Source organism: Sceloporus undulatus, chromosome 3, assembly GCF_019175285.1.
Source record: "Sceloporus undulatus isolate JIND9_A2432 ecotype Alabama chromosome 3, SceUnd_v1.1, whole genome shotgun sequence".
In the NCBI taxonomy this organism is placed as follows: domain Eukaryota; kingdom Metazoa; phylum Chordata; class Lepidosauria; order Squamata; family Phrynosomatidae; genus Sceloporus; species Sceloporus undulatus.
The window spans coordinates 274,527,015-274,551,508 of record NC_056524.1 but is presented as its reverse complement, the minus strand read 5'-3'; the positions used below and the strand labels follow the sequence as shown (position 1 = coordinate 274,551,508).

The window sequence follows — 24,494 nt, the reverse complement described above, 5'->3', positions numbered from 1 at the left end:
CGCGCGCACGCATGCGCTTTGATTGAGATTTCCCACATGGCAGAAGGGGGTTGGACTGGATGGCCCTTCTTGGGTCTCTTCCAACTCTAGCAGGCTATGTCCTGGTCTGCCTGTGTGTCTGTCTATGCAAGCATCTCCCTAGATAGACCAGCTGAAGAAGGGTTAAGACCTGCAGGGTTTCCTCTTGGTCCCACCACCTTTAGAGGCATGTTTGGGGAAGACACAGGAGAGAGCCTTCTCTGTGGCTGTTCCCAGGCTCTGGGACTCCCTTCCCTGGGAGGCTCTTTGCTCTCTTTCCACCAGCAGGCAAAGGTCTTTCTTTCTATTTAGGCAGGCCTTTGAGATTTAAAGGACCTACTAGTAGTTGTGTGTGCAAAGGGGTGGGCCATATGTCTTACCTTTTATTAGGAAATAGGTTTCAGTTTTTAAAAAAATGTTGACATTATATATTTTACTAAAAAACTATGTTACTTAATCCCATTTCAACTTTTGTAAAATAAGTTTTTAACTGAATCATGTTTTAATTTACTGTAAAACACCTTGGATTCCAACCTGGGAGGAAGGTGGGGTATAAATTCAATCGTTCAATCTATCATGGATGAACGGATACATACAAACATACAGGTACACAGGCAACGATGTGTGCAGTTGTAAAAATACAGTACTAGCATGCTCCTTTCACAGCGGATCCCATGATTTCCATGCCTTAAAGAAAGCCTTTTGTTGTTATCTCGACCCATGGAGACCCTGTAGATGAGACATCTCCAATGCTCCCTATGCTCCACAGCTACCTTTATTTCATTGAATTAGAGACTGTGCAGATCTGTACAGCTGGTGGAGGACATTTTCTTGGCTTAGAATGTTTGGTTTCCACATTTGTAGTTGCCATATAAAGTGCAAGTATACCATTAACTGAATGTTCCCCCTCCATTCCCCCCATTTTTTATCCACAGCTGCTATGGTTAAATTGGGTTGCTGTTTTTTATAAGAGTGGCACCTAATTTCCTGCATGTATCTATACTGCTTTCAAGGAGCTGGATAACATTTCATCATAGATGTTTTTTTAATGTTACGCCTGGACCACAAAGCGGCCATTCCTCAGCACAGAAAGACATTTTTACTATGCTGTGAGCATGGCATCTCTTGGAAGGATGGGACTTGGGCCAAGACCTAATGGGATTCATTCCCTTGTCTGTCTGAAGCATGTGCCACAGGCTCTCTCTAGTTGCGCTGGCCTCCTTCCTCCCTCCATTTGATCCTTTTCTCAGTAATTTCAAGGAAAAAAGAATGTAGACTGGGTAATAAAGCTTTTTAAAAAGTATGGCTGTGGTCTCTTCCAACTCTATGATTCCTACTAGGGACTTATGTATTTGTAAGTGGATTTACATCTGCAGGAATAAGAAATGGGCAGTTCTGTAATATCCATATCCAGTAAAGGGCTGCTTTTCCATTGCCACACACAGGAGCCATCAAAGTGACAGATGCACAATGGGACTGATGTGTATTGTGTCCTGTTGTGCATTGGTTCCACTGGGCATTGGGACACCTATGGTTCTTTTCCCCCTCCCACTTGCATGTGCATCCAGAGAGAGGAAGAGGAATAGATTCTATATCATACCTGCCAGCAAACAGGGTCCTTTAACCAGCATTTCAAAGGTGAACTCGTAGGGAAAGGGATTGTAAACCTCTCCCCTGAAGACGTCAGTCTCCTTGGGAGGCATGAGGAACGACTGCTCACTCTTCAGGCTGGCAGACCCAAAGCAACTGGTGGAGCTGAAGAAGAAAGCAGAGACACCAATGAAGGCCACATGCCACGTGCCACGTGCCACGTGCCAGGCTCAGCTCAGCCATGTCCTTATCCTGTAAGATCTGCAAACTACTCATTCTGAGATAAACTGAACCTTTTGCTGTGCAGCCCAAGGTCTACAAAGAGATCCCCCCAAGGACTGGGCTAAGCAAGCATGGGTTTGTCTTTCCTGGTGTGGTTAGGTGGGTGCACACATAGAAATGCAAATATGGTTTAAAGAGAATCTGTACCTTTCTTTAAAAACGGGGAATTCTCTCCAGAATCCTTTTATAATTCCCTAGTTCCCCAGATCCATATAAATATGACACAGCATCCTGAGCGAGAAAAATGCCAGAAGGTGATCCTTTAGAGGACCAGGGAAATTCTGTAGATGAAAACTAGGCACGTGGTGGGTTCCTTTATATGGTGTTTTGTGTATAAGAACATTTAACCAGAGTTGTCATCTTGACTGCTAGATCCCTGCTTTTCAAAGGCATGCTAAACTTGGCTTGAGATGTAAGCTGGCTATAATGTTATAGCAGAGTTCCCCATCAGAATGGCCTCCAAATGGGTTTGAATCATGTAACAGCTAGCATTGTGGGGCTTATGGAACTGTAACCCAAGTTAGGGGAAGCTGTACCATGATTTCATCCCTATGCTGAATTTTGCACAGACCCACCTGATCGTCTTTCTCAAGACACCAATGATCTAGCCCTGTGAGGCAGACTGTGAGAGAAAGCAGTGGCCGGGAAGAGAACTAGGTCTGAACATTCAAGTCATGGGACTCCCAGCTGGCTCCCAATTCACTCCTTAAACTTATGATTAATTATATACTTTATACAGGGAAATAGAGAGAGGACAGATAAGGCTTTTCTTATACAACAGCCTTTGTCATTTGTGGAATTTAACCTGGGCTCCAGACATCTGTGTGCATCTAAGTTCCCCAAATAAGAGGCTGGACATTTTGGCCAGATGTGGGACATCCACACTCAATGCATGCTTACAAAAACGAGAGCACATCTGGTGTCTTGATTCAGTTGCACAATGTTGCTATTCAATGCAAGGGTGGTGTTAGTTAATGTATCACTCTGCATGTGGAGATTCACACTACTCAGATCTGGTAGTGGGGCCTCAGCCGCCTCCATATTACAACCCTCTTGTCTTTCCCTGACAAGCATCCCATCATTTTGATTACTATAGAAACACATTAAAGGGAAAAGGATGGAATAGCTCCACAATGCCTTGTGAGAGGTAGGACTAGCGGTACACTATCTAGATGCCTCTTACTACCAGGACATTGGGGCTGTGCAGCCACACTCCGCCTGCAGCTCTTGGTCCCTCAACTCACATGGTGCTCTGAGCAAAACATCCCCACATTCAAGGCAACATTTCCAGCTCCTTTCTTCCTCTGAATTCTGTCCAGTTCCTTATATCTCACTTAAAGAGTTTCCTAAACGGAGTGTGGCCAAAATGTGGCCCATGAAATGCGTGTGGTCATCTCTTGAGCCTCAGAGCAGCTCCCCTCCAGCAAGATTCCCTGCCTTCTAAAATACGATACACCATTCTGCCATGTTTTAAGGCACTTTGGAGGCAACTCTCCCTGTCCTCCCCCCCAAGGCTCTCAAATTTAGGGGGAGTCAATGCATTCTTCTAATCTCCAACCACTTTGCAGGCTCTGTGTATGATGCTGAAAGAACGCTGCCAAGGATGGTGTAAACTCTATAGGGAGAGGGTCCAACCCTGTGCAGTGGAGCACTGGACACTCTTCCTATAGAGTTTGCACCATCTTAGGTGGCAGACTGAAAACTGGACGGAGCTTCTGTACCTTAAATGATTGTGCTGAAAGAAGAATTTCAGTAGGTATTGCTTGTTACATGATAAGCAACTGTCAGGCTCTGAGTCCCTCTGACTTTCTGTCAGGCTTGTTAGTCATTTATGCTGTTCCCTGCTTTGCTCTGTATTGTTGGATAATGGGATGTGCCATACCTTTGAGACTGTCGGGTGAAAAGAATGTTTATCTATGCTGGAATAATGAGCAGATGTGAAGGGGAGATCATAGGCACCGGAGCTGCTGATTCTGAGGTCAGTTCTGTAAGAGCGCCTGGTATGAAGAGAAAGAATTGGGGCCGTCCTGAGAAGAGGGATGTTCCGGCTTAGGAACAAATGGGGTTTGAATGTGCGGCAGCAGGATTTGAAATGCTTTGTGCTTTTAGTGTATTGTGTAACTGACATTGCTTTAGTCCTAACATCATCCCCACCCTATGAATTGCTTTGGTTTCTGAATAAAGTTACTGTTTTACACTGAAGTCAGCCAGTATATGACACAAACACGAGCTGAAATTCCCTCTTCCACAAAACCACTAAAGGTACAGGAGCCATCCCCAGTTTTCACTCTGGCAACTCTGTGAGGCTATTTAGATAATGTAATGTTGAAGTCTGAAGTCAGAACCCACAGAGATCAGAATGAATGCTCTCTTCTTTCACATCTAGCTCATGCAGTAGCTACTTGCCAGCTCTCAGTTCCCAGAAGCTCCTCAAACCACCTCCTCCTCCTCCTCCTCCTCCTCCCTTGTCTCCGCTTGGCATAGACTCGGAGAAAGCCATGAAAATCACCATAGAGCCAACCTGTCGTCACACAAGCCTCTTGCCTCACTTTCACTTTCTGGGACGGCAAGGACGAAGGGCATGAGGACGGACGGGAAGAGGACCCGCAGCGCCCCGTTGGGAAGAGTGGCCAGCTCCTGGCTGCTGCTGAGCACCACCCTCAAGGTCTCCAAGGGCTCAATGGGGCCGGTGCTGATGATGAAGGTGGAACGGGCCAAGTCTTCGTCGAGGATCAAGTGACCTGGGAAGAAGACAGAGAGGAAATGTCCTTCAAAAGACACGTTGGAGAGGCCACTGCCTTCCGAGAGACCCACGCGTCTCACTGAACTGACCCCAGAACATAGCAATGGTCAGCCACGTTTGGTGAGGACACATGAGAGGACCTTCTCGGTGGTTGCTCCCAGGTTGAAGCCATGGGAGGCTAGGTTTCCTGGCTCCTTCCTTTCCTTCTGCTGGCAGGGAAAGCTTTTAGAGAGAAAGGCTCTTAGCTATTAGCAAACCACTATGAAAGGGTTTTTCCAAAGGGGATGGGGTACCTTTATTCCAATTGCTATGCTTTGGATCCTAATTTTCATTTAAAACCTGTTTTAAATCCCAACTTAAAACCTGTTTTAAAACAGTACTGTTGTTAACAGGATGCCTTCTTTGTTTTTAACTGTTTTTATTATAATGTTTTTATATTCATTCATATATATATATATATATATATATATATATATATATATATAATAAATGTATTATAATGATTTGTTTTAATCTGTGATCTGCTTCAGGTCCCATATTAGAAAACTAGAGTCACCCTACTTGCTTCCTGTATTGACAATTAACAACTCCCAGGGGTACGGTCACAAGACAGATGGGAAACTAAAGGCCCCTCCTGTTATGATCAAACTGAAGCTTCTTGACACTGCATTTATGTTCCAGCTGTTCGGCAGATTCTGGGAAAATTCAAGAGGATCGAGTCGGAAGCTGTAGATTCACATGCGGCTACTGAGCGCTCTTCAAACCTGCGCATATTCTCAAACCTTGTCCACTATCGGACCCATCACTCTGACCATCTCCCAGGGATTTGCTTTAACTACACAGCGGTATAGTGGCACATTTCCTTAGTGATTCCTCTTTGAGGTTTATCACACGGAGCTTTTTGGAGATTTTCTGGCTCAGTTCCAAGGTGAATGCACTTCCAACAATGTGTCATAACGTGAATGTGTTATCAGACGCCATTGATTTCTATGGGAGCTCCTTGCAAATTGCTTCAGCAGTGTTTCTGAAGTCACCCCTCATTTTGGTAAAACTGGGGGAAAAGTGACTTCACAGAATTTGCTTTCAGGCTGCCTTCGATTGCACTGCGGTCTGGTGTGGAAAAGCACTCCAATGCCACTCGCCTTGGCCCCTGCGTTCTGCTCCATCATCCCCCTCCTCGCCATCTCACCCCCTCTGCCACCCTGCAACCCACCCCATCATTCCCATCATCCCCTGCCTTCTCCTGCATCCCGATCCTGGCCCCAGTGAGCTATCCCATCGTCCCCTGCCTTCTCCTGCATCCCAATCCTGGCCCCAGGGACCCCCTGCCATCCATCCCATCATTCCCCAATTGCTCCTGCATCCCCATCTCACCCTCTCTGCCAAACTGCCATCTATCCCATCATCTCCTGACTGCTTCTTCACTCTGATGAAGGATGACAGCTAAGGAGGGGGCAGGGAAGGAGGACAGTGTCCAGAGCTCCACTGAACATGTGCAAGGGTGCCAATTCGAATCATTGAACCCTCCAGTGTGGTAATACAATGTGCACTCACTCTGCTTTGCTTGAATCTGCATCATGTGACTTGCTTGGAATAGAACTGACTCCGCTTCCCCCTCAATTCGGAAGGGCAACAGAAAGGCAACCAGGCATGGTAAAACATCATGTTTTAACCTTAAATCGCATTGCTAGACAGGAGTGACTCTGGATCTGGTGTGGAAAAACATCATGCTTTGCATTGCTAGAATAAGTGTGACTGCGGATCTGAGCTGCAACCCCCCCCCCCCCCACGTGTGATAAGGTCCTTTGTCCTCCTTACAACAACTCAACAGCTCAGAGTAGCCCAGCTTTGTGATTTGTGATTACTGCCTGAGTTCATGGCAGAGCTGAGACTGGAGCCTGGAATTAGCTGGCTCATAGCTCATGCCTTAAACCACTTACTGTATAAACTCATGTATAAGTCTAGAAATTTTAATCCAAAAATGGACCCCAAACCCCGATGTCGACTTATCCACGGGTCAATGTAAGTACTGCTCTTTAACTCTTATTATTTTAAATGGCACCATCTCCAGGTGAAAGGCAAGAGCATAATCTGACCTGAAAGTACTGACTCCCCTCCACATTCTCATCCATATTCTAGCCTTTAGTGTGAGTACAAACAGTTATGCCTCTGGAATTTTATAAGTTATTTGGCATAGTTTTTCTTTGCTATATCCTTTACATCCTTTGCTTCATCCTTTAGATCCTTTGTTACATGGCCCTAAATTTTACCCTCAACCTATCCATGAGTCATATTAAAATCCATAATTTTGGCCCCAAAACCCGCCCTCATCTTATAAATGAGCTTGATTTATAGTCAAGTATATACGGTATTATTAAATATTATTAAACTTTATTTATATAGCACTGTGTGTTTACCCACTTATGCCAACATCTAACATGGATTGGGAAAAGTGTGGACCCTGAAGCCACCAAAAGCCTCACTTGGGCTGATCTTTTACACACACACAAATCCCAAAAGTGCTCAAAAAGGATCAGATCTGCAAATCACAGCGCTATTGCCCCCACAGACCCAAACCATCAAAAGAACCAGTTGAAAACTGGCTGAAAGTGAAAATAGGATGGGGCTGGAGCCACACTGCACCGGCCCCCAACTTTGGACGCTATCAGACAAGGGAAAATGGAAGTATAGTCCAATGGCAATCTGAACGCAATCATGGGGTTTCACGTTATTGCATGAGAGGTGATCACACACAATTTCGGGCAATGACAAGCTATTTTCAGGCAATGGGAAGTCATTCTGAATGCAATTCGAATTCACGTAAATTCACTGAACTAGCGAATTCACGCGAATGCGTTCTGGCCCCCCTTTCTTTTCATTCGAAATTAAGAGAAATTCCTCCCGTGTGATAAACTCCTATGGAAAGCCCCCAGTTGCCGCTCCACATTGGTGTCCATTTCAGCAGCGCTAAAGACAGAGATGCTATTCCGCAACCCACCGTTTGTGCAGCAGAGTGGCTGGTCCCAGCTGGCGTTACAGTCAAGGCAGCAGTCCTCCATCCGGAGCCGGTTCTGGATCTGGAAAGTGAAGGTCCTGCTTCCTGTCGCAGCTTCGAAGCCTGAGATCACTTCTGACTCCTCCAAGGGGTAAACAAATACTCCTGCACAAAAGAAGCTGGACTGATCCCCAACCGCAGAAGAGGCACACAGTAATGTCATCTGGTCCCTAGACAGGTGTAGCACAGCCAAGAAGCCTCAGCTTCACCCCCGCAGCTATTGCAATTCCTCTTAATGCTACCAGAAGGAGGACTCCAAGTGCTAACAAACAAAACCTATTAATCATGCAACTGTCCTGATCCCCCCCCCAGCCACTTTCCCCATTGATTTTGTGTGGAAAGGCTGAAGACGGAAGAAGCAACGTGAAAAGGCCGACGCTATCCAGACCATGCCATAACAAGCAAATAAAGCAAAGTCATTACAGTATATGAAAATGACTCATGTGAACACTTCCTAAGGGTCAAGCTAAGTGTTCAAGGGTTTGTCTGTTCTGTACAATTAACCTGTTTTCCCCTCCTGCAATGGGATTTCCTCAAAGATAAGTGCCTCAGCAATCAGACTTGCAAATGGAGCCTGCATTTACCTTCCCAAGATGAAGCACAAGGCACAGCACACTAAATACAAGATACAGAGATGAAGAAAACCAAGTGTTATGATAAGCAGATGTCTTCCTTCACGTGGCAGAGCATTGATCATAAAATGTGGTGAACATATCATCTAGTTTGATCCAAAATTTGGGGCTGAACCATGGCAACACAAAACTAAACTAGCTATGCTATATACTGTGTTTCTGGTAACAAGCACTAGTCATCTGAAGCTGAAGAAATAAAAAGAGGAGAGAAAACTGCCGCGGTATCTATTAAATCAGGAACAGCATCACCAGCCTGTCACTATAGCTTCCCAAAGGCTCTTACCATCCACAGGATGCTGCTCCAGGTTGATGTACGTAAGCTGGGCAGTGAGTCCCAGGGAAAAGCCATTGGCACAGGCCTTGATGCATGAACTCTGCAGAGGAAGGGCAGTCCAGGCTGGCAGGCAGTACAACCCTGGCATGGTCTTCAGGGGCAGCTGGCAAGTCCCACTACCTCAGGCTAAGGAGATAAAAGAGGAGGAGGAAACGGTGAGAAAGGTAAAGCAACGGAGAAGGCACAAATAGGAGTCTTTTTCCAAACCTAGTAGCAGAGAATGTATTTGGGAAGCAAAAAGACAGCATTAGGAGGCTGAAACTCCATTAATAGCTAAAATAGCATTGGATGTTTTTGTATAAAGCGAGAGAAGGAAAAAAGGACCAAGCGACATGCTTCAGAGAGTCAGGATGGCGTAGTGGTTTGAGTGATGGACTACGACTCTGGAGACCAGGGTTCGATTCCCACTTGGCCATGGAAGCGCACTGCTTGACCTTGGGCGATAAGTCACACTCTCTCAGCCTCAGAGGAAGGCAATGGCAAAAACCCCTCTGAAGAAATCTTGCCAAGGAAACCCTATAATAGGTTTGCCTTAGGGCTGCCATAAGTCAGAAATGACCTGAAGGCACACAACAACAAGCGGAGCTACATGACTCCTTTTGCCTTCCTTCTTTATATTCTGAGCCAGAATGCCCACAGCATTGTTTTTTGTGCCTTCAAGTAATTTCCAACTTATCACAGGGTTTTCAGGGCAAGATTTTCCCAATGGGGTGTTTTGCCTTTCCCTTTCCCTGAGGCTGAGAGAGTGTGACTTGCCCAGTAAATTTTCAAGGCCATGCAGGTGAAGATGTGAAGTCTGGTCTCCAGAGCCAGAGTCCAATGCTCAAACCACCATCATGGCTCTCCTGTCCACACTTACATAACTTCTATTGAACTCTAGTTGGAAGTAAAAATAGACTTCAGAGTTCAGGCCTGGTTTGCTCTCGGTCCAGAGCCCCCAAAATATCAGCAAGAATGAGCATACGTATTTCAATCCCTTTTATGAAAGCGGATCAGTTTGCATGACCAAGTGTGGATTGCTTTGATCCATATTTCAAACCAAATTAGAAACATCAGGGACCCAGAGAAGGCAGCCGCAGCAGGGAAAGTTGGACCTTAGTGCTTTACCTGGGTTCTGCGAAAAGGCCCCTTGAGCTGGGCTCTCTTCTCTGATCCAAGAAGCTGCTGGTGCTCTGATAGTTTGGACTTCTGCATCTACTCACACAATCTCTCAGATTTATCACTGTTAACACACGGTTATCTTTCTAATATCTTAGCTACTCATTGCTCTTCTTCTCTCCACGCATGTGGAAGAACAAGACAAGATCCTAAAGAGGAAAGACGTACAACAAAACACTCAAGTTAGAATTGTCCAAGAGATTGTATTCCCCAGCCCCATGGATGGATGGATGGATGTGAGAGCTGGACAGTGAAGAAAGCAAAGAAGAAGAAGAAAAGCAACTCATTTGAGATGTAGAATTCCCTTAAAGAGATTGCACTTGTTGCCGTTGTGATCTTGGGACCTTTTCTATGGCGGTTTGTTCAGAGGGAGATCGTGACATTTAGCCTGGAAAAAAAATGGTTAAAAGATGATATGATCCCCCTATTTAAGTATTTGAAGGGAGGTCATATTGAGGAGGGAGCAAGCTTGATTTCTGCTGCTCCAGAGAACAGGACCCAATGGAGCAATAGATTCAAGCTACAAGAAGAGAGATTGCAGATTCTTCATTCTTCCCAGATGGATAAGAGAAGGTTAAGGGGTGATATGATAACCCTGTTTAAATACTTGAAGGCAGGTCATATTGAGGATGGAGCAAACTTGTTTTCTGCAGCTCCAGAGACTAGGACCCGGAGCAATGGATTCAAACCACAGGAAAAGAGATTCCAGCTCAACATTAGGAGGAACTTCCAGAGAGTAAGGGCTGTTCTACAGGGGAACACACTTCTTCCTTGGAGTGTAGTGGAGTCTCCCTCCTTGGAAGTCTTTAAACAGAGGCTGGGTGGCCATCTGTCAGAAATGCTTTGACTGAGAGTTGCTGCATGGCAGAAGAAGGGGGTTCGATGGATCAGGGCCCTTGGGGTCTCTTTCAACTCTAGGATTCTATGATTCCTTATGCTAACCTCAGTGACTTGCTTGCTTCCAGACAATGGCTTCCACTCAAGGATCATAGAGGGCCTATTTAATGATATTAAAGAGGAGGGGTAGGCATGTTCAGGGCTAACATAACTAAACTGAGACTTGTACTTTGGACATACCATAAGAAGATATGACCCATTAGAAAAGGCAATAATGCTTGCTAAGATAAACGCAGTAGAAAAAGAGAAGACCACATTCAGATGGATAGACTCAACCAAGGAAGCCGTGGCCCTGATTTGCAAGACCTGAGGGGAGCTGTTGGTGGCTGGGTGGCTTGGAGGTCTCTCATCCACAGGGTCAGGTTGCCATAAAGTCAAGCCGACAGCAAGTGGATAAATAACCCAGGTAGCGTCTGGGGTGGGTAATGGGATGCCTCCCTCTGGACCAAAGCAACCCTCCATGGTTTGGTCTTAGAACGGCTGAGCCCCGCAGACAGTTCAAGCAAACTGGAAGGTGAGCAACACTCTGAAAATAAACCGTTGTTTCCAGGGGACCTTGTACATAGCTGTCCTCGTAGCGCTGGTGACAGCTGAGAGCTTCAAGCCAGCTGCTCTTCATGTGAAAGATGGCATGGAAAAACAAACAGATGCCACGCAAAAGAGCCACTCAACCCTGAACGGGCCTCGATTCAAGGTGCGCCTTTTTCTTTGCAAAGTAAACTGTCACCTGTCGAAACGGAGGGGAGAGTCACCGCTTTGTTCTGCCTCCTGTTGCACTTAGAACCATCGGATAAAGGACCCACAAGAGCAATAATAATCAAAGCAATACATACAACTTCAGGATAGAATCTCATCTGTCAGACGCTTGGTTTTAGACTGCAGGGAAGAACGTTTTTGTGTTAATATTTGGTTATTATTGCTCTTGTGGGCTGGACAAGGCAACTGTTACATGGATTTGTAACTGGTTGACCGTCTGAACCCAAAGGGGGCTCAGCAATGGCTCCTTTTCTTCATCCTGGAGAGAAGTGACCAGTGGGGCTCTGTCCTGGGCCCTGGGCTATTCAACATCAGTGACTTGGATGACAGAATTGGAGACACAGTTATCAACAAAGGACACCTAAAATTAGGAGGAGTAGCTAATAATCCAGAGGACAGGATCAAAATTCAAAATGACTTGAATAAACTAGAAAGGTGGGCAACAAAATGAAATTCAACACGGAGAAATGTAAGGTACTGCACTTAGGGCAGAAAAACGAAATGCACAGATATAGGACAGGCAGTAAGTGACTGAATGAGAGACTTCTACGTGTGAAAGGGACCAGTCAAGTGGACCACAAGTTGAACATGAGTCAACAGTGTGATGCAGCAGCTAACAAGGCCAATGCGATTCTAGGCTGCATCACTAGCAGTATAGTGTCTAGATCAAGGGACGTAATTTCTGCTCTGGTCAGGCCTCACCTGGAATAATCCTGTCTCCAGTTCTGGGGAAAACAATTCAAAAAGGACATTGAGAAACTATCCAAATGTCCAGAGGAGAGTAACCAAAATGGTGAATGGTCTGGAAACCATGCCTTATGAGGAGAGACTTAGGGAGCTGGTTATGTTTAGCCTGGAGAAGGTTAAGAGGTGATATGAGAGCCCTGTTTAAGTATTGGAAGGGATGTCAGAGAGAGGAGGGAGCAAGATTGTTTTCTGTTGTCCTGGAGAATAGGACACAATGGAGCAATGGATGCACACTCCAGGAAAAGAGATTCCAGCGCAACCTCCTGACAGTATGAGCTGTTTGACAGTGAAACACACTCCTTTGGAGATTTCAGTGGCTTCTCCTTCTCTGGAGGTCTTTAAGCAGAAGCTGTGTGGCCAGCTGTTGGGATGCTTTGTTTTTGAGTTCCTGCATGGCAGAATGGGTTGGACTACAGGGCCCTTGTGGTCCCTTCCAACTCCAATGATTTTAATCTATGCAATGAATGCGTGCGCTCTCTCTGGCGGACAACAGCATCACGAAGCTGTTTACCAGGGACTTATCATGGAGGTTCCACTGGCCGGGCTTTTATTTTATTTAATCATCAGTGCCCTTTACATTTATCTGCTCAAAGTAAACAAGATCCATCTGGTCTTTATATGTTTTATGCAGGCAGCTGTAATGAATAAACACAGAGGCCCACGGGTTCTCACCCCGTGATTTCCCTCTCGCTTATCAGTCCGTCAGAATATAGGGCCTCCAGTCATATTAATACTATTATTAGACTCCTGGGTTTCTGCTACGTTCACCGAGGAAAAGATTATTCTTCAACCACCGGATGTGGGAGATAGTGGTACGGTGGGGTGTGCATGCGCATATTGTCTAAAACAGGTACCCCATTTTGAAAAGCGGTCATCTTTTCCAATGTGGCTCTGCCCAATAATGCAACCACATGCATGCGCAGGCGATTCTGGTGAGATCTTGATGTGGGTTGAAACATGTCAATGCCAAATGTGAGACATTATTGCTAATGTGTAGAATTAAAGAGTTCTCCTCTCCTCTCATAGAATCATAGAGTTGGAAGAGACCATAAAGGCCATCCAGCCCAACCCCCTTCTGCCATGCAGGAACTCTCAGTCAAAGCATCTCTTCTCCCCAGTATCCAGAAATGTGTGGTTTTCATCCATGAGCAGAAAAGATAGTACAGCCTCACAAATTAATATCGTTTTGCACAGTATTACTGCCTTATCAGATTAGATGCTTATGATGCTTTTGAAATAAATACACATCAAAGGTACAAACGAACAAAGAGTGTCCCTAGCCAACATTTGTCCTCAATGCCATTTTTGCAGTCCTTGACCCTCTGGATCAACTGACCCTCCTAGAAAATTCCAGGGAGTTTATCACACTGGGGCTAATTTCGGCATTAAAGAGAGATTAAAGCACATTTAAAGCATCCTGCAAATGAAGCGGAAATGGCGAGTAATTGAACAAATGATTGTCACATGCAATTGTGCAAATAAAGTGTTATCAGAAATGCATTGTCGTTGAAATCCCAAAAGTAAAAAGATGTGTGTTAATGCTTCTTTGTAACCACTTTAATGACAGGTTTTGTGCAACGTTGTGTGAAATCATTTCACATAATTATGTGCTTTTTCTGGATTATTCACAGGATAAACCCCTGATCTCCTTTGTGTGATAAACTCTCAGGAAAGGCAATTCAAGATCGCATCCTTCCCTAGAGCCAGTGTGGTTGCAGTAGAGAAATATACTTGGGTGTCCTCAGCATACTGATAACACCCCACCCAATGTCTTCGGATGATCTTGCCCAGCGGCTTCATGTAAATGTTGAACAGCATTGGGGACAGAATCGCGCCTTGAGGGACGCCCGACCTGAGCTCCCTCTTGGCGGAATAACTGTCCCCAAGCGACACCATCTGGAATCAACCTGAGAGATAGGACTGGAACCACTGCAGAGCAGAGCAGAGCCTCCAATTCCCAGCTCTCTCAGGCGTTCCAGAAGGATACTATAGTCGATGGTATCAAAGGCTGCTGAGAGGTCCAAGAGCAGCAGCAGAGTCACACTTCCCCTGTCGGTGCCCAGACGGAGATCGTCGACTAAGGCGACCAAGACCGTCTCAACTCCGTAGCTTGCCCTAAAACCAGTTTGAAATGGATCTAGATAATCCGTTTCATCCAAGATTGCTTGGAGTTGAATGGCGACTGCTCTTTCAATTACCTTTCCCAAAAATGGTAACAATGAAACAGGCCTATAATTATTTCTGTTCAGGGGGTCAAGGGTAGTCTTCTTTAGAAGTGGTTTAACCACTGCCTGCTTAAGGCAAGATGGAAAGTAGCCTTCCCTAAAGGATGCATTGATTATGTTCTTTAACAGTAACCTAAAGGCATCACTCCACTGGACAGCCAGCCAAGACAGGCAAGCGTCGAGAGAGCAAGTCATCTTTTTATAATAATAATAATAATAAAATTTTATTTATACCCCGCCCTTCCAAATAGATCAGGGCGGCTTACAAATGCACCTCAGTGCAGCAAATACAATATAAAACAGATTAAAAACAACATCATCTCTTCATAAAAACAATAAAAACCCCTTAGCCCAACCTCACGGCCACGAGTGAGGAGGGAGGCCCATAGGATGTTTAGTCGGGGAATGCCTGATTAAATAGGAAGGTTTTGAGTCCCTTCCTAAATTGGGCCAGGGTGGTGGATGAGCGGAGCTCTATGGGCAGCGTGTTCCAAAGGGCTGGGGCAGCTGTGGAAAAGGATCTTCTGGCCGTAGCGGCCAACCTTGCCCCAGGCACCTTCAGGAGTTGCTGCCCAGATGTTCTGAGGGTGCGAGGCGGAATGTACGGGGAGAGACGGTCCTTCAGGAATCCTGGGCCCAAGCCATTTAGGGCTTTATAGGTGATGACCAACGCCTTATATTGAGCTCGGAAGCGAATAGGCAGCCAATGGAGATCTTTAAGCACCGGTGTTATATGGCTGGTCCTGGAAACGCCAGTGACCAGCCGTGCTGCCATGTTCTGCACTACTTGCAGCTTCCGAGTGTGGTATAAGGGTTGCCCCATGTAGAGTGCGTTGCAGAAATCCAATCTCGAAGTTACCAGAGCGTGTACAACAGTTTCAAGGTCCCTCTGGGCCAGATATGGGCGCAGCTGGCGAATCAGCCGAAGCTGATAACAGGTACTCTTGACCGTCGCATTCACCTGAGCAGTCAGGTGAAGGGACGAGTCAAGAAGCACCCCCAGACTGCGCACGGAATCCTTCACAGGGAGCGTGACCCCATTCAGGACAGGTGGAACCACCGCCATTCCTGGACCAGGGGGACCTATCACTAGTACCTCCGTTTTCTCTGGATTAAGTTTGAGTCGGTTTTCCCTCATCCAGCCCATTACTGACTCCAGACAGGCCACGAGAGGAGAGACGCCATCCCCAGTCACTGCATCAGTCGGAGACATAGAGAAAATAATTTGGGTGTCATCAGCGTACTGATAACCCCGCGCCCCATGTCTCCGGATGATCTCTCCCAGCGGTTTCATGTAAATGTTAAATAGCATGGGGGACAGAATGGCTCCTTGAGGGACCCCGGTTTTAAGGGCCCGCTCGCTGGAGCACACGTCCCCCAGCTGCACCATCTGGGACCTCCCAGAGAGGTAGGAACGGAACCACTGAAGCACAGTGCCCCCAATCCCCACCTCAGCCAGGCGTCCCAGAAGGATACCATGGTCTATGGTATCGAAAGCCGCTGAGATGTCCAAGAGCACCAACAGGGACACGCTTCCCCTGTCGATGCCCAGACGGAGATCATCGACCAAGGCGACCATGGCCGTCTCAACCCCGTGACCCGCCCGGAAGCCAGTTTGAAATGGGTCCAGATAATCCGTTTCATCCAAGACCGCCTGAAGCTGGATTGCAACCGCTCTCTCGATCACCTTCCCCAAGAATGGTAGCAGTGAAACAGGCCGATAATTATTATGTACCAGGGGGTCAAGGGAGGGCTTCTTTAGGATCGGTCTTACAATGGCCAATTTAAGATCCGATGGAAATCGCCCTTCCCTGAGAGAGGTGTTAATTATCCGGCGTAACAATGTCGTTACCACCGGTCCCCCCTGGGCCGCTAACCACGAGGGGCAGGGATCAAGAGAGCAGGTCGTTTTCCGAACACTTCCGAGGATCTTGTCCACATCCTCGGTACTCACCAACTCAAACTGATCCAGAATAACAGTTTAGGTGGAGACGCTGGATACCTCTCCTAATGACTCAGTTTCAAAGCCGGCATCCGAGTCGGCTCTAATATGAGAGATTTTGTCTGAGAAGTGACTATTAAAAGTGTCACAGAAGGCTGTTGTAGGTTCTAGCAAAGGGTTCAGCGTTATCTCCCCCGCACCCAAAATTAACTGGGTGCAAACTACTTTGCAGTTTGAACTCAAAGCCTTATCACATGAGAAATGAAATCCAAAACGGAGTGGGAGTACCGGCTTTCTCTGTGCCTCTCCGCATGCTGTTATAACACTTCTCCTTCTCAAGGGATACGGCCGTAAAAGCATACCATATAAACTCAACTATAAGTTGAGAAATTTATGCCCCAAAATTGACCCTAAAAATGTGGGTAGACTTATATAAGGGTCAATACATTAGTAGTGCTTAGAAAGGTCCTAAAGAAAGCAAGCCTGATGCCTCAATGTCCATTGAACACCAGTTCCTTCCCTCTCCAGTCCATTTCGCAAGCCTTTGCTTCCTATTGGAAAAACTGCCCATTTAAAAACTCTTGCTTCTCTCTCTGCTCCATTTTGCAAGACCTGCTTCCTATGGAAACGACTCTCCATTTAAATCCACTTGCTTCCTTTCTCCATCCAATGTTAACACCTCTCCTTCAGGGCCTGGGAATCGGTTGGGAGAGTCCCAGAGAAGGAGAAGGAGGGACGGAAGTGGTCTTTCCATCCTTCCTTATAGCCCCCTAAGTTTTACCCTTGATTTATCCATGGGTCAAATCAAAACCCAGGATTTGGACCCTAAAACCTTCCCTTGATTTATACATGAGGTCAACTTGTACACGAAGAAATATGGTACCTTTTGTTGAACGGATTTTCCCAGTGAGACAAAAGACACACTTTTACTATAGTCTTCCTCAGGAAGAGAATGGAAGTGAATGATGGCATGCAGAGAGGCACCAAGGAAGCCAATACTCTCCCACTCGGTTTTCTTTTTCATCCCATAAAGCTCTCAGTCTGTAGCAGCTGAAGCTGAAGACAAAGAAGGAAAATGGGAGGAGGAACAAGAAACTGGAGCGTTTTAGAAGCAGCTCAAAAAGTGGGACGATAGTGGATTAATCAGAAATGTCCTCGCAAAATTGGGATGGCTGGAGAGCATGCAATACCATGCAAGATTCAGAGGAGGATATACCCTACTCAAAAGCCATTTTGTTCGTGGAAAACCTTCTCCGTTAGCGTGCAGTTTAGACAAAAGAAGTGATCGTTGTTTCTCTCTATTCCCAATCTCCCATTTTGCCAGTTCTCTCCTTTACGGTACTCAAGACTCATCAACATCCCAATGTCAGAGAGAGAGTCATTACACAAGGTATAATTAATGTCCGGAATTCATTAGCACAGGTTGTGTTGTGGGACAATGACTTCGGTGGGTTCAAAAGATTATGAAATCTATGCCAGACGCGTATTTCCATCAGGAGTTATTAGCATTAATAGGCAGAGCTTCCATGTTCAAAGGCAGTATAGCAGATGTTGGAGACAAAGTATGGGAAGACAGACACCTTCATGCCCCACTTCTAAGTGCTCAGAAGAAGCATCCATATTGGTCATGGACTGTGGGACTGATTAGATCTTCATCTGCTTTAACAAAGCAATCCCTGAGTTCTTAAATTAGACCCCCGAAGCCAAAGACATATCTGTGGGATTCCCATCAGCCCTTTTTCTTTCAAACAAAAGACACACAATTTTCATGACAGGATTTAAATAGTTAAAGTTTAGAAAGAATCAAAGGAGGAAAGTAAATAATAACTAAGAAGAATAGAATTTTGATGCTAAACAGCCGACGATTATAGATCCCAGATTTAGAAGTTAGTAGAATTACTGAAGAGCATTAGAAGTCACAAATAAATACAGTTATATATTATAGAAGACAGCCAGAATATCACTTTGGTGTCGGAATATTGTTAGTGTTGAGAATGATACCTTTCCAATGTATTGTGATAAAGGCTGGAGTAACAGTACCAACATAGAGAAAGGAATTACAGGGATCGATGTTGTGTGAAAGTCTTTGTTGTATGTTGTCTATGGTTTGTTTGTTTTGCTTGTTTTTGTTTTTTTATTAATAAAAATATTTATTTATTTAAAAATTAATTAAATAAATAAAATTCAGGATGGAAACACAATTTCTCTATGTGTTTGTGAAAGAAATCACACAGAGTTCCTCGATGTGGCACTGACTCCCAACAAGCAAGTCTGCCTTTAAGCCCCACGTTGTGTATTCCGTAGATTCATGACTGTGTGAAGTTACTGTGAAATGTGGTTCCAATTCACAATTTAGATCCAGTTTTTAAAAAATAACAACCAACTTTCTATCCCTTACAAATCTGAGATGCACCAGCAAAAAGCCCACTAACTTCAGTGGGTTCTGTGAGCAGAGTTGTGAGCAAGTGCCAAAAGAGTGAGGTTTCAGCGTTCAGAGTAGACTTGTTCCTCCAAAACAGGAGAACAAATGGCAGAGTTCCAGGGAACCAAGGAGGCCATCCAGTCGAACCCACAGTTCTGGGTTGGCTCCACACTGCAGGACGGCACTACGGTATCCGTGGCCATTGAGCCTCTGCTTAAATGCCTGAAACGAAGGAGCACCTACACATGCTAAAGCCATTTGTATCATGCACAGAATGAGCTCTTTCAGTTCAGAAGACTCTCCTAACCTTCAGTAGAAATCTGCTTCCCTGCATTTGCACCTATTGGTCCTAGTTCTGTCCTTTGGCACAACAGAAATCAAGTCTGCTTCAAGTGAGGTCTGCATGGCAATCCTTCTAACTACACTTCGTTGGGGCTAGGGGCACAAGACCCCCGTGAATGTGGAAAAACCACAAATAACAAAAACACTATTTCACTTTTACCTGGGAGAACCCCTCTCTAGGAATCTCTAGGTCCTCCAGGGCAACTCTATGGTCAACGTCTACCAGACATTGACCACAGAATTGCGCTGCAGGAAGCTACAAATGCCTAGTGGAGCATCCTCTCTAGGTCCTCCAATGCCACTTTTGGTTCAATTGACCACAGAGTTGAGCTGGAGGCCCTAAAGATTCCTAGGGAGAACATATTAATAAAATCAGTGAACAATCAAATCCACATGAGTCAAAGCCACAAATATGGAAGGATGGGTATATTACTGTATATACTCATGTATAAGTCTATACATTTTAGTTTAAAAATTTAGCCCCCCCCCCCCCAAAAAAAAACACCTGGGTTGACTTATCCACGGGTCAACATAAGTACTGTACATTAACTCATATATACAGTGCGCCCTTCCCTTAGGCGGGGGGATCTGTTTTGGACACACACACACCCGCATAAGGGGAATTCCAAGTATGCTCGAGTCCTATTTAAATGAATGAGGCTCATGCATGCAGTGGTGCAGCAGTGCGTGCGCACCACAGGTGCACACATCATTATCTCTTATGGGGCATGTCGCCCCTTTTCCCAGTGCAGCTTTCAGCATATGCTGAAAGCTGTGTAAGGTGCACCCGCAAATGACATGGGCGCACTGTATATATAAAAGGAACCATCCCCTTTCTCTGAATAGAGTGGTAAAAGCTTGATCCATCCTGGGAGCACCAAAAGGAAGCATGGATTCCCTCTACTCTCTCATCCAGCCAATCTTTAGGATGAGCACAAACAGTTATGCCTCCTGAAATGTTGTAAGTTTGTTGGCATTGTTTTCCTTTGCTTCATCCTTTACATCCTTTGTTGCATGCCCCTAAGTTTTACCCTTGAATTATCCATGGGTCATATCAAAATCCATTATTTTGGCCCCAAAACCTGCCCTCGACTTATACATGAGGTTGATTTATAGGTGGGTTACAAACCGCCGGGTTGCAGCGCTTTCCTGCTGCCGCCACTTGCAGCATCCAGGAGCCACAGCGGCCGAACCGCGCATCTCCCAGATGCTTCGAGGAAGGAGCGTGGAAATTGCGCTCCTTCCGGGGCCGGAGAAAAGGCGCACTATGTGCAGCTTCAATACGTCACAACTGCGCCACCTCGTGTGGAGGCGGCGCGGTTGTGACGTAATCATGGCGGCGGCCGTGTGGAACGGCCCCTGCCATTTGGTACACGTGGAGCGAGTACTAGGGTTAGGGGGTGCAGAAGCATCGCCCCTTCCTAACCCTAGTACGCGCTCTGCGCGTACTTTCTGGCGGTGTGTAACCCGCCATAGTCGAGTATGTAAGGTAAATGCCTTCCTTGCTGCAGCATCACACTGTTCAATTTCTGATCCACAGTCATCCCAAGGTCCTTTACTAATGTAGTACTGCTGGGCCAAGTACCCCCATCCTATACCTGTGCATTGATTTCTGCAGCTGTAGATTTCTGTAGAATTTTGCATTTGTTTCTGTTGAATTTCATTTTGTTAACTTCAGCCCACTTTTCTAGTTTATCAGTTCTCTTCCTATCTTCCAGTGTGTTAGCAACCCTTCTTAGTTCTGTATCCTCTCCAAATCTGAATAGGATTCCCTCCAATTTATCACCTAAATCACTGATTAAAAATACTGAAGAGTTGTAGGACCAGGACAGAACCCTGCGATGCTCCATTGGAGACCTCCTTCCAGTTTGAACCACAGCCACCAATGACAACTATCTGAACCCGATTTTCCAACCATTTATCAAGCCGTCTGGTGGTTTTCAGCTATTCCATATTCAGACAGTTTGCTAATAAAAATATCAAGGGAGATCTTATCAAATGTTTTGCCGACAGCATTCTCACCATCTACTAATCTAATGACTCAATCCAAAAAAGATATAAGGTTAAGTGGGCAGGCTTTGTTCTTGGCAAACCCATGCTGGCTCCTACGAATCGCTCCATTGTCATCAAGATACTTGCTAACAGATGCCTGAATATCCAGGTTCGCTCCAGCTTATTTCTGAAGCAGAATTCTACCAAAGCACTTTTCTTCGGACAGTATGCCATGAAAATCGAACGATCGCTTTGAAGATTTTCACACACATCGCAATTAAGGAGGACTTAACCTGGCAATAACCAGGTAATAACCGGCAACAAATCATTCATGGGATTTCCTTGAATGATTTGTTGATGATTATTACCTGCTCTAATCTTTAATCATGATATTGCGTGAAAATCTTCAATGCGACCATACAATTTTCATGGGATAATGTCCTTTTCAATCCCCAATTTCCCCCGTGTGATAAAGTCCTTAGGCTCCCATGAAATGGTGGCTTTATAAACCACTTCCCAACCAACCAGGAATGCAAAAGCCAAGAGAGGGAGAGAAGGAGAGGTGGGTACCTTCAGCCAAAACCAAGACGCTCTCAAGTACTTGCAATGATGCTGCAAGTGGTTACAGCTGACGCTCCAGCGATTTAGCTCACCTTCTGGGCAGCCAGCTGGAAACGGAGTGGCGACAGGAACCATAAGCCCACAAAACAAACTCATGGGATTTTTCTTTCCAGGACTGTGAGATAAGGACATGACTCTAACTAGGGATTATTTGACACACTTCACTCGCTGCCCTGAGACTGCCCTTCTTCCACTAAGCCCCGCTCCTTCCATTTGCCCTCCTTCCCACAACTTTTGGTGATGCTGACACAACACTTACACTCTCCAACTGTCCAGAACTGGACATATATGTCCAGAACTGGAGCTTTAAAAGGGAGAAACACAATATTGGACCCAGTGACACATACATTGATAAAAGACCAGCTAGCATTAAGACCAAGCCTCCTGCTGAGATTATACTCTCCTTCCCTAGACTTTCTTTCTGTTCCCAGATGTCAGGAAAAGGGCATTTGAATTGTAAGGATTTAGGATCCTCCAACCAAAACCAGTCGCCTTGTAGTAATTTGGGGGGGGCTTTAGGTGTGTAATACTCTCAGCTTGAGAGTGAGACATGAAGGTAAGACTTCCTTTGCCTGTCTCCTTGGACAGTTGGGTCAAAGGCCACTTAGCCTTTCTTGCTTTTACTCAAGCTCCAAAGCCTCTGACCATATGCAAAGTTCAGCCTAATAAACCATGTATTGGGAATGCTCTCCATCCTCCTAAACCTCAAACTCAGCTGCTTTAGATCCCAGCACTCTTTCCCTTTTTTTGGCCAAAGTCAGCCCCATGCTCTTCCTGTTAAGGACTTTTGAACCAAAGAGAGTCAGGAGCATTTCTTAATACATTATGAGAAGTTCCAGTAAATAATTAATATGGCACATATTCAATATATAAAGTGCAGGTCTGCCTGTGATGCTGCAGCAGCAGCAGCAGCAGCAGGAACCCTTGCCAACGCAGCTGAAAGGCTCGGCATGCTGTGTTCTGCTTTGCTTTCCTCCCTATTCACAAAAATGTGGGTCACGTTTGCAATGTGGGTCTCTCCTTGGTCATTCGGATGCATTAGGGAGATCCACTTTGCAAGGAAGCAAAGGATGGCTTTCTTGAAAGACAGGAGGGGCAATCCTAGCAGGCTAAACTTGCTCCTTAGTCGGGGACCAGCCAGGCACCTTCGACCCAACCCAAATTATTCCATCACCCCAAAAGAGCCACCGTCCCATACAGCTGCGGTGCCTAAAACAGCCCAGCTCCCACCCACCCGTTTGCTGCCCGTAGTAAGTTACCCAACAGAACTGGCTTACCTGGGAAATGACACACGCTCTGCAGTCTTAACCAGTTCAGGAGGAATTCACAGGAGGAAAAGATATCAGCACATTCCTGGATGGGTTCTTCTTCCTTGCATCAAGACTAACCTGGAGCCTGTTTTTTTCAACCTCTCAGCTGCTCTTCTTCTTTTCCCTTCCAAAAAGAGGCAAATTGGCAGATGCCCTGTTTTCCTGAGTGATGATGGCTTGCACACATCTTCTCTCTCTCTGCTGCTGCTGCTGCTGCTGCAGACTCTCTCTTTCTACTCCTGGCTTCCTCCTCAGCGGTGCTGGTCCTGGAGCCAGAGCAGCTACATCTCTGAAGTCAAGGCACTGAGCAACTCCCAGGCTGGCCTTATTATTAAAGGGCCAGGCTGCCTCGGGAAATCTGACAGTGCCAGGCAAAGAAAGGAAGGAAGGGAAGGGAGCCTGTTCGCTCAGCAAGTCCAGTCTTGCTTCCTTTCAGGATGATGGAGGCTGGCAGTCAGAGAGAGTTCAGGAACAGGAAGAAAGCCCCAGAAAACTAGGCATCTCGAGTGAAACAAGGCGCTGGGCGTAGTCTGCGGAAATCAAAATCAAAATAAACCCTTCCAAATTGCAGACCAACAAGAGACCCTAAATCCTGCGTCAAAAGACGGCAAATCCTGTGTCTGGATCTTTCCAGAAACATATCATTTATTCTCACTGCAAATGTCAGAGGCCCTTTCACACTACATAGCTCCAGTGCTACGATTCCACATTGACTGCCATGGCTGTATATAAACCTGGGACTTGTTGTTGCATGTTGTGGTTATCTGACGTCAAGTTGACATTGATTTAACGGTGCCCCTGCAAAGGAGGGACCTCCACGACTCCCGTCCTGAAGCAGCCCACCTGCATTGAGGATGGCTGCTGAAGCCATGCAGGCGAAAAAGTAGTATGCAAAACAAACAAACAGAAAGTCCCACTTGTGGTTTGAAAAACAGACATGATTTGATGTTAACCGTGCCACTACAACTCATTTAAGAGGTGAACTGTCAGCCCTAGGATGCACCTACGTTGAAGAAATAATGCTATTTGATGTCACTTTAAGTGCTGTAGCACCTTCCTATGGAATCCTGGGATCTGTAGTTTTACAAAGCCTTTAGTCTTCTCTGCCAAAGAGTGTTGGTGCCTCATAAAACTACAAATCCCAAGATCCTGTAGGATGGAGCCACATTAGTTAAAGTGGCGTCAAACGGCATTATTCCTACAGTGCATTTGCACCTCTAGAGGCTTTCATGCTCTCTTTTCTTTTTGGCCCAAAAACGCTGGTCAGGGGAGTATGAAAAAAGCCGATGGGGTGGTTGCAAATAGCCCAGCCTCCTTTTAAGGGCCAAGCATAGAAAAGAAGGGCACTCAACCTCCCTCCTCTTCTTTCTTACCTCGGGTTGCTCCAGGAACCTTTCTGTTTTCTGACGTCTGCATCAGGAGCTAAGT

The 24,494-nt window shown here is 45.8% G+C and overlaps 1 protein-coding gene across 1 annotated transcript in view; it reads right to left on the bottom strand.

Annotated features, from left to right (window-relative positions):
- VWA5B2 (von Willebrand factor A domain containing 5B2) overlaps window positions 1-23,369 on the bottom strand; it is a 58,321-nt gene extending 34,952 nt beyond the window's left edge. The window contains exons 1-5 of the mRNA XM_042458565.1: window positions 23,034-23,369; window positions 8,604-8,780; window positions 7,632-7,793; window positions 4,400-4,631; window positions 1,619-1,773 (exon numbers count right to left, since the gene is read on the bottom strand). Of these exons, the coding sequence (XP_042314499.1) occupies window positions 1,619-1,773; window positions 4,400-4,631; window positions 7,632-7,793; window positions 8,604-8,742 (688 nt within the window). The 5' untranslated portion in view covers window positions 8,743-8,780; window positions 23,034-23,369. The remainder of the gene's footprint in view (window positions 1-1,618; window positions 1,774-4,399; window positions 4,632-7,631; window positions 7,794-8,603; window positions 8,781-23,033) is intronic.
- Window positions 23,370-24,494: the final 1,125 nt, after the last annotated feature.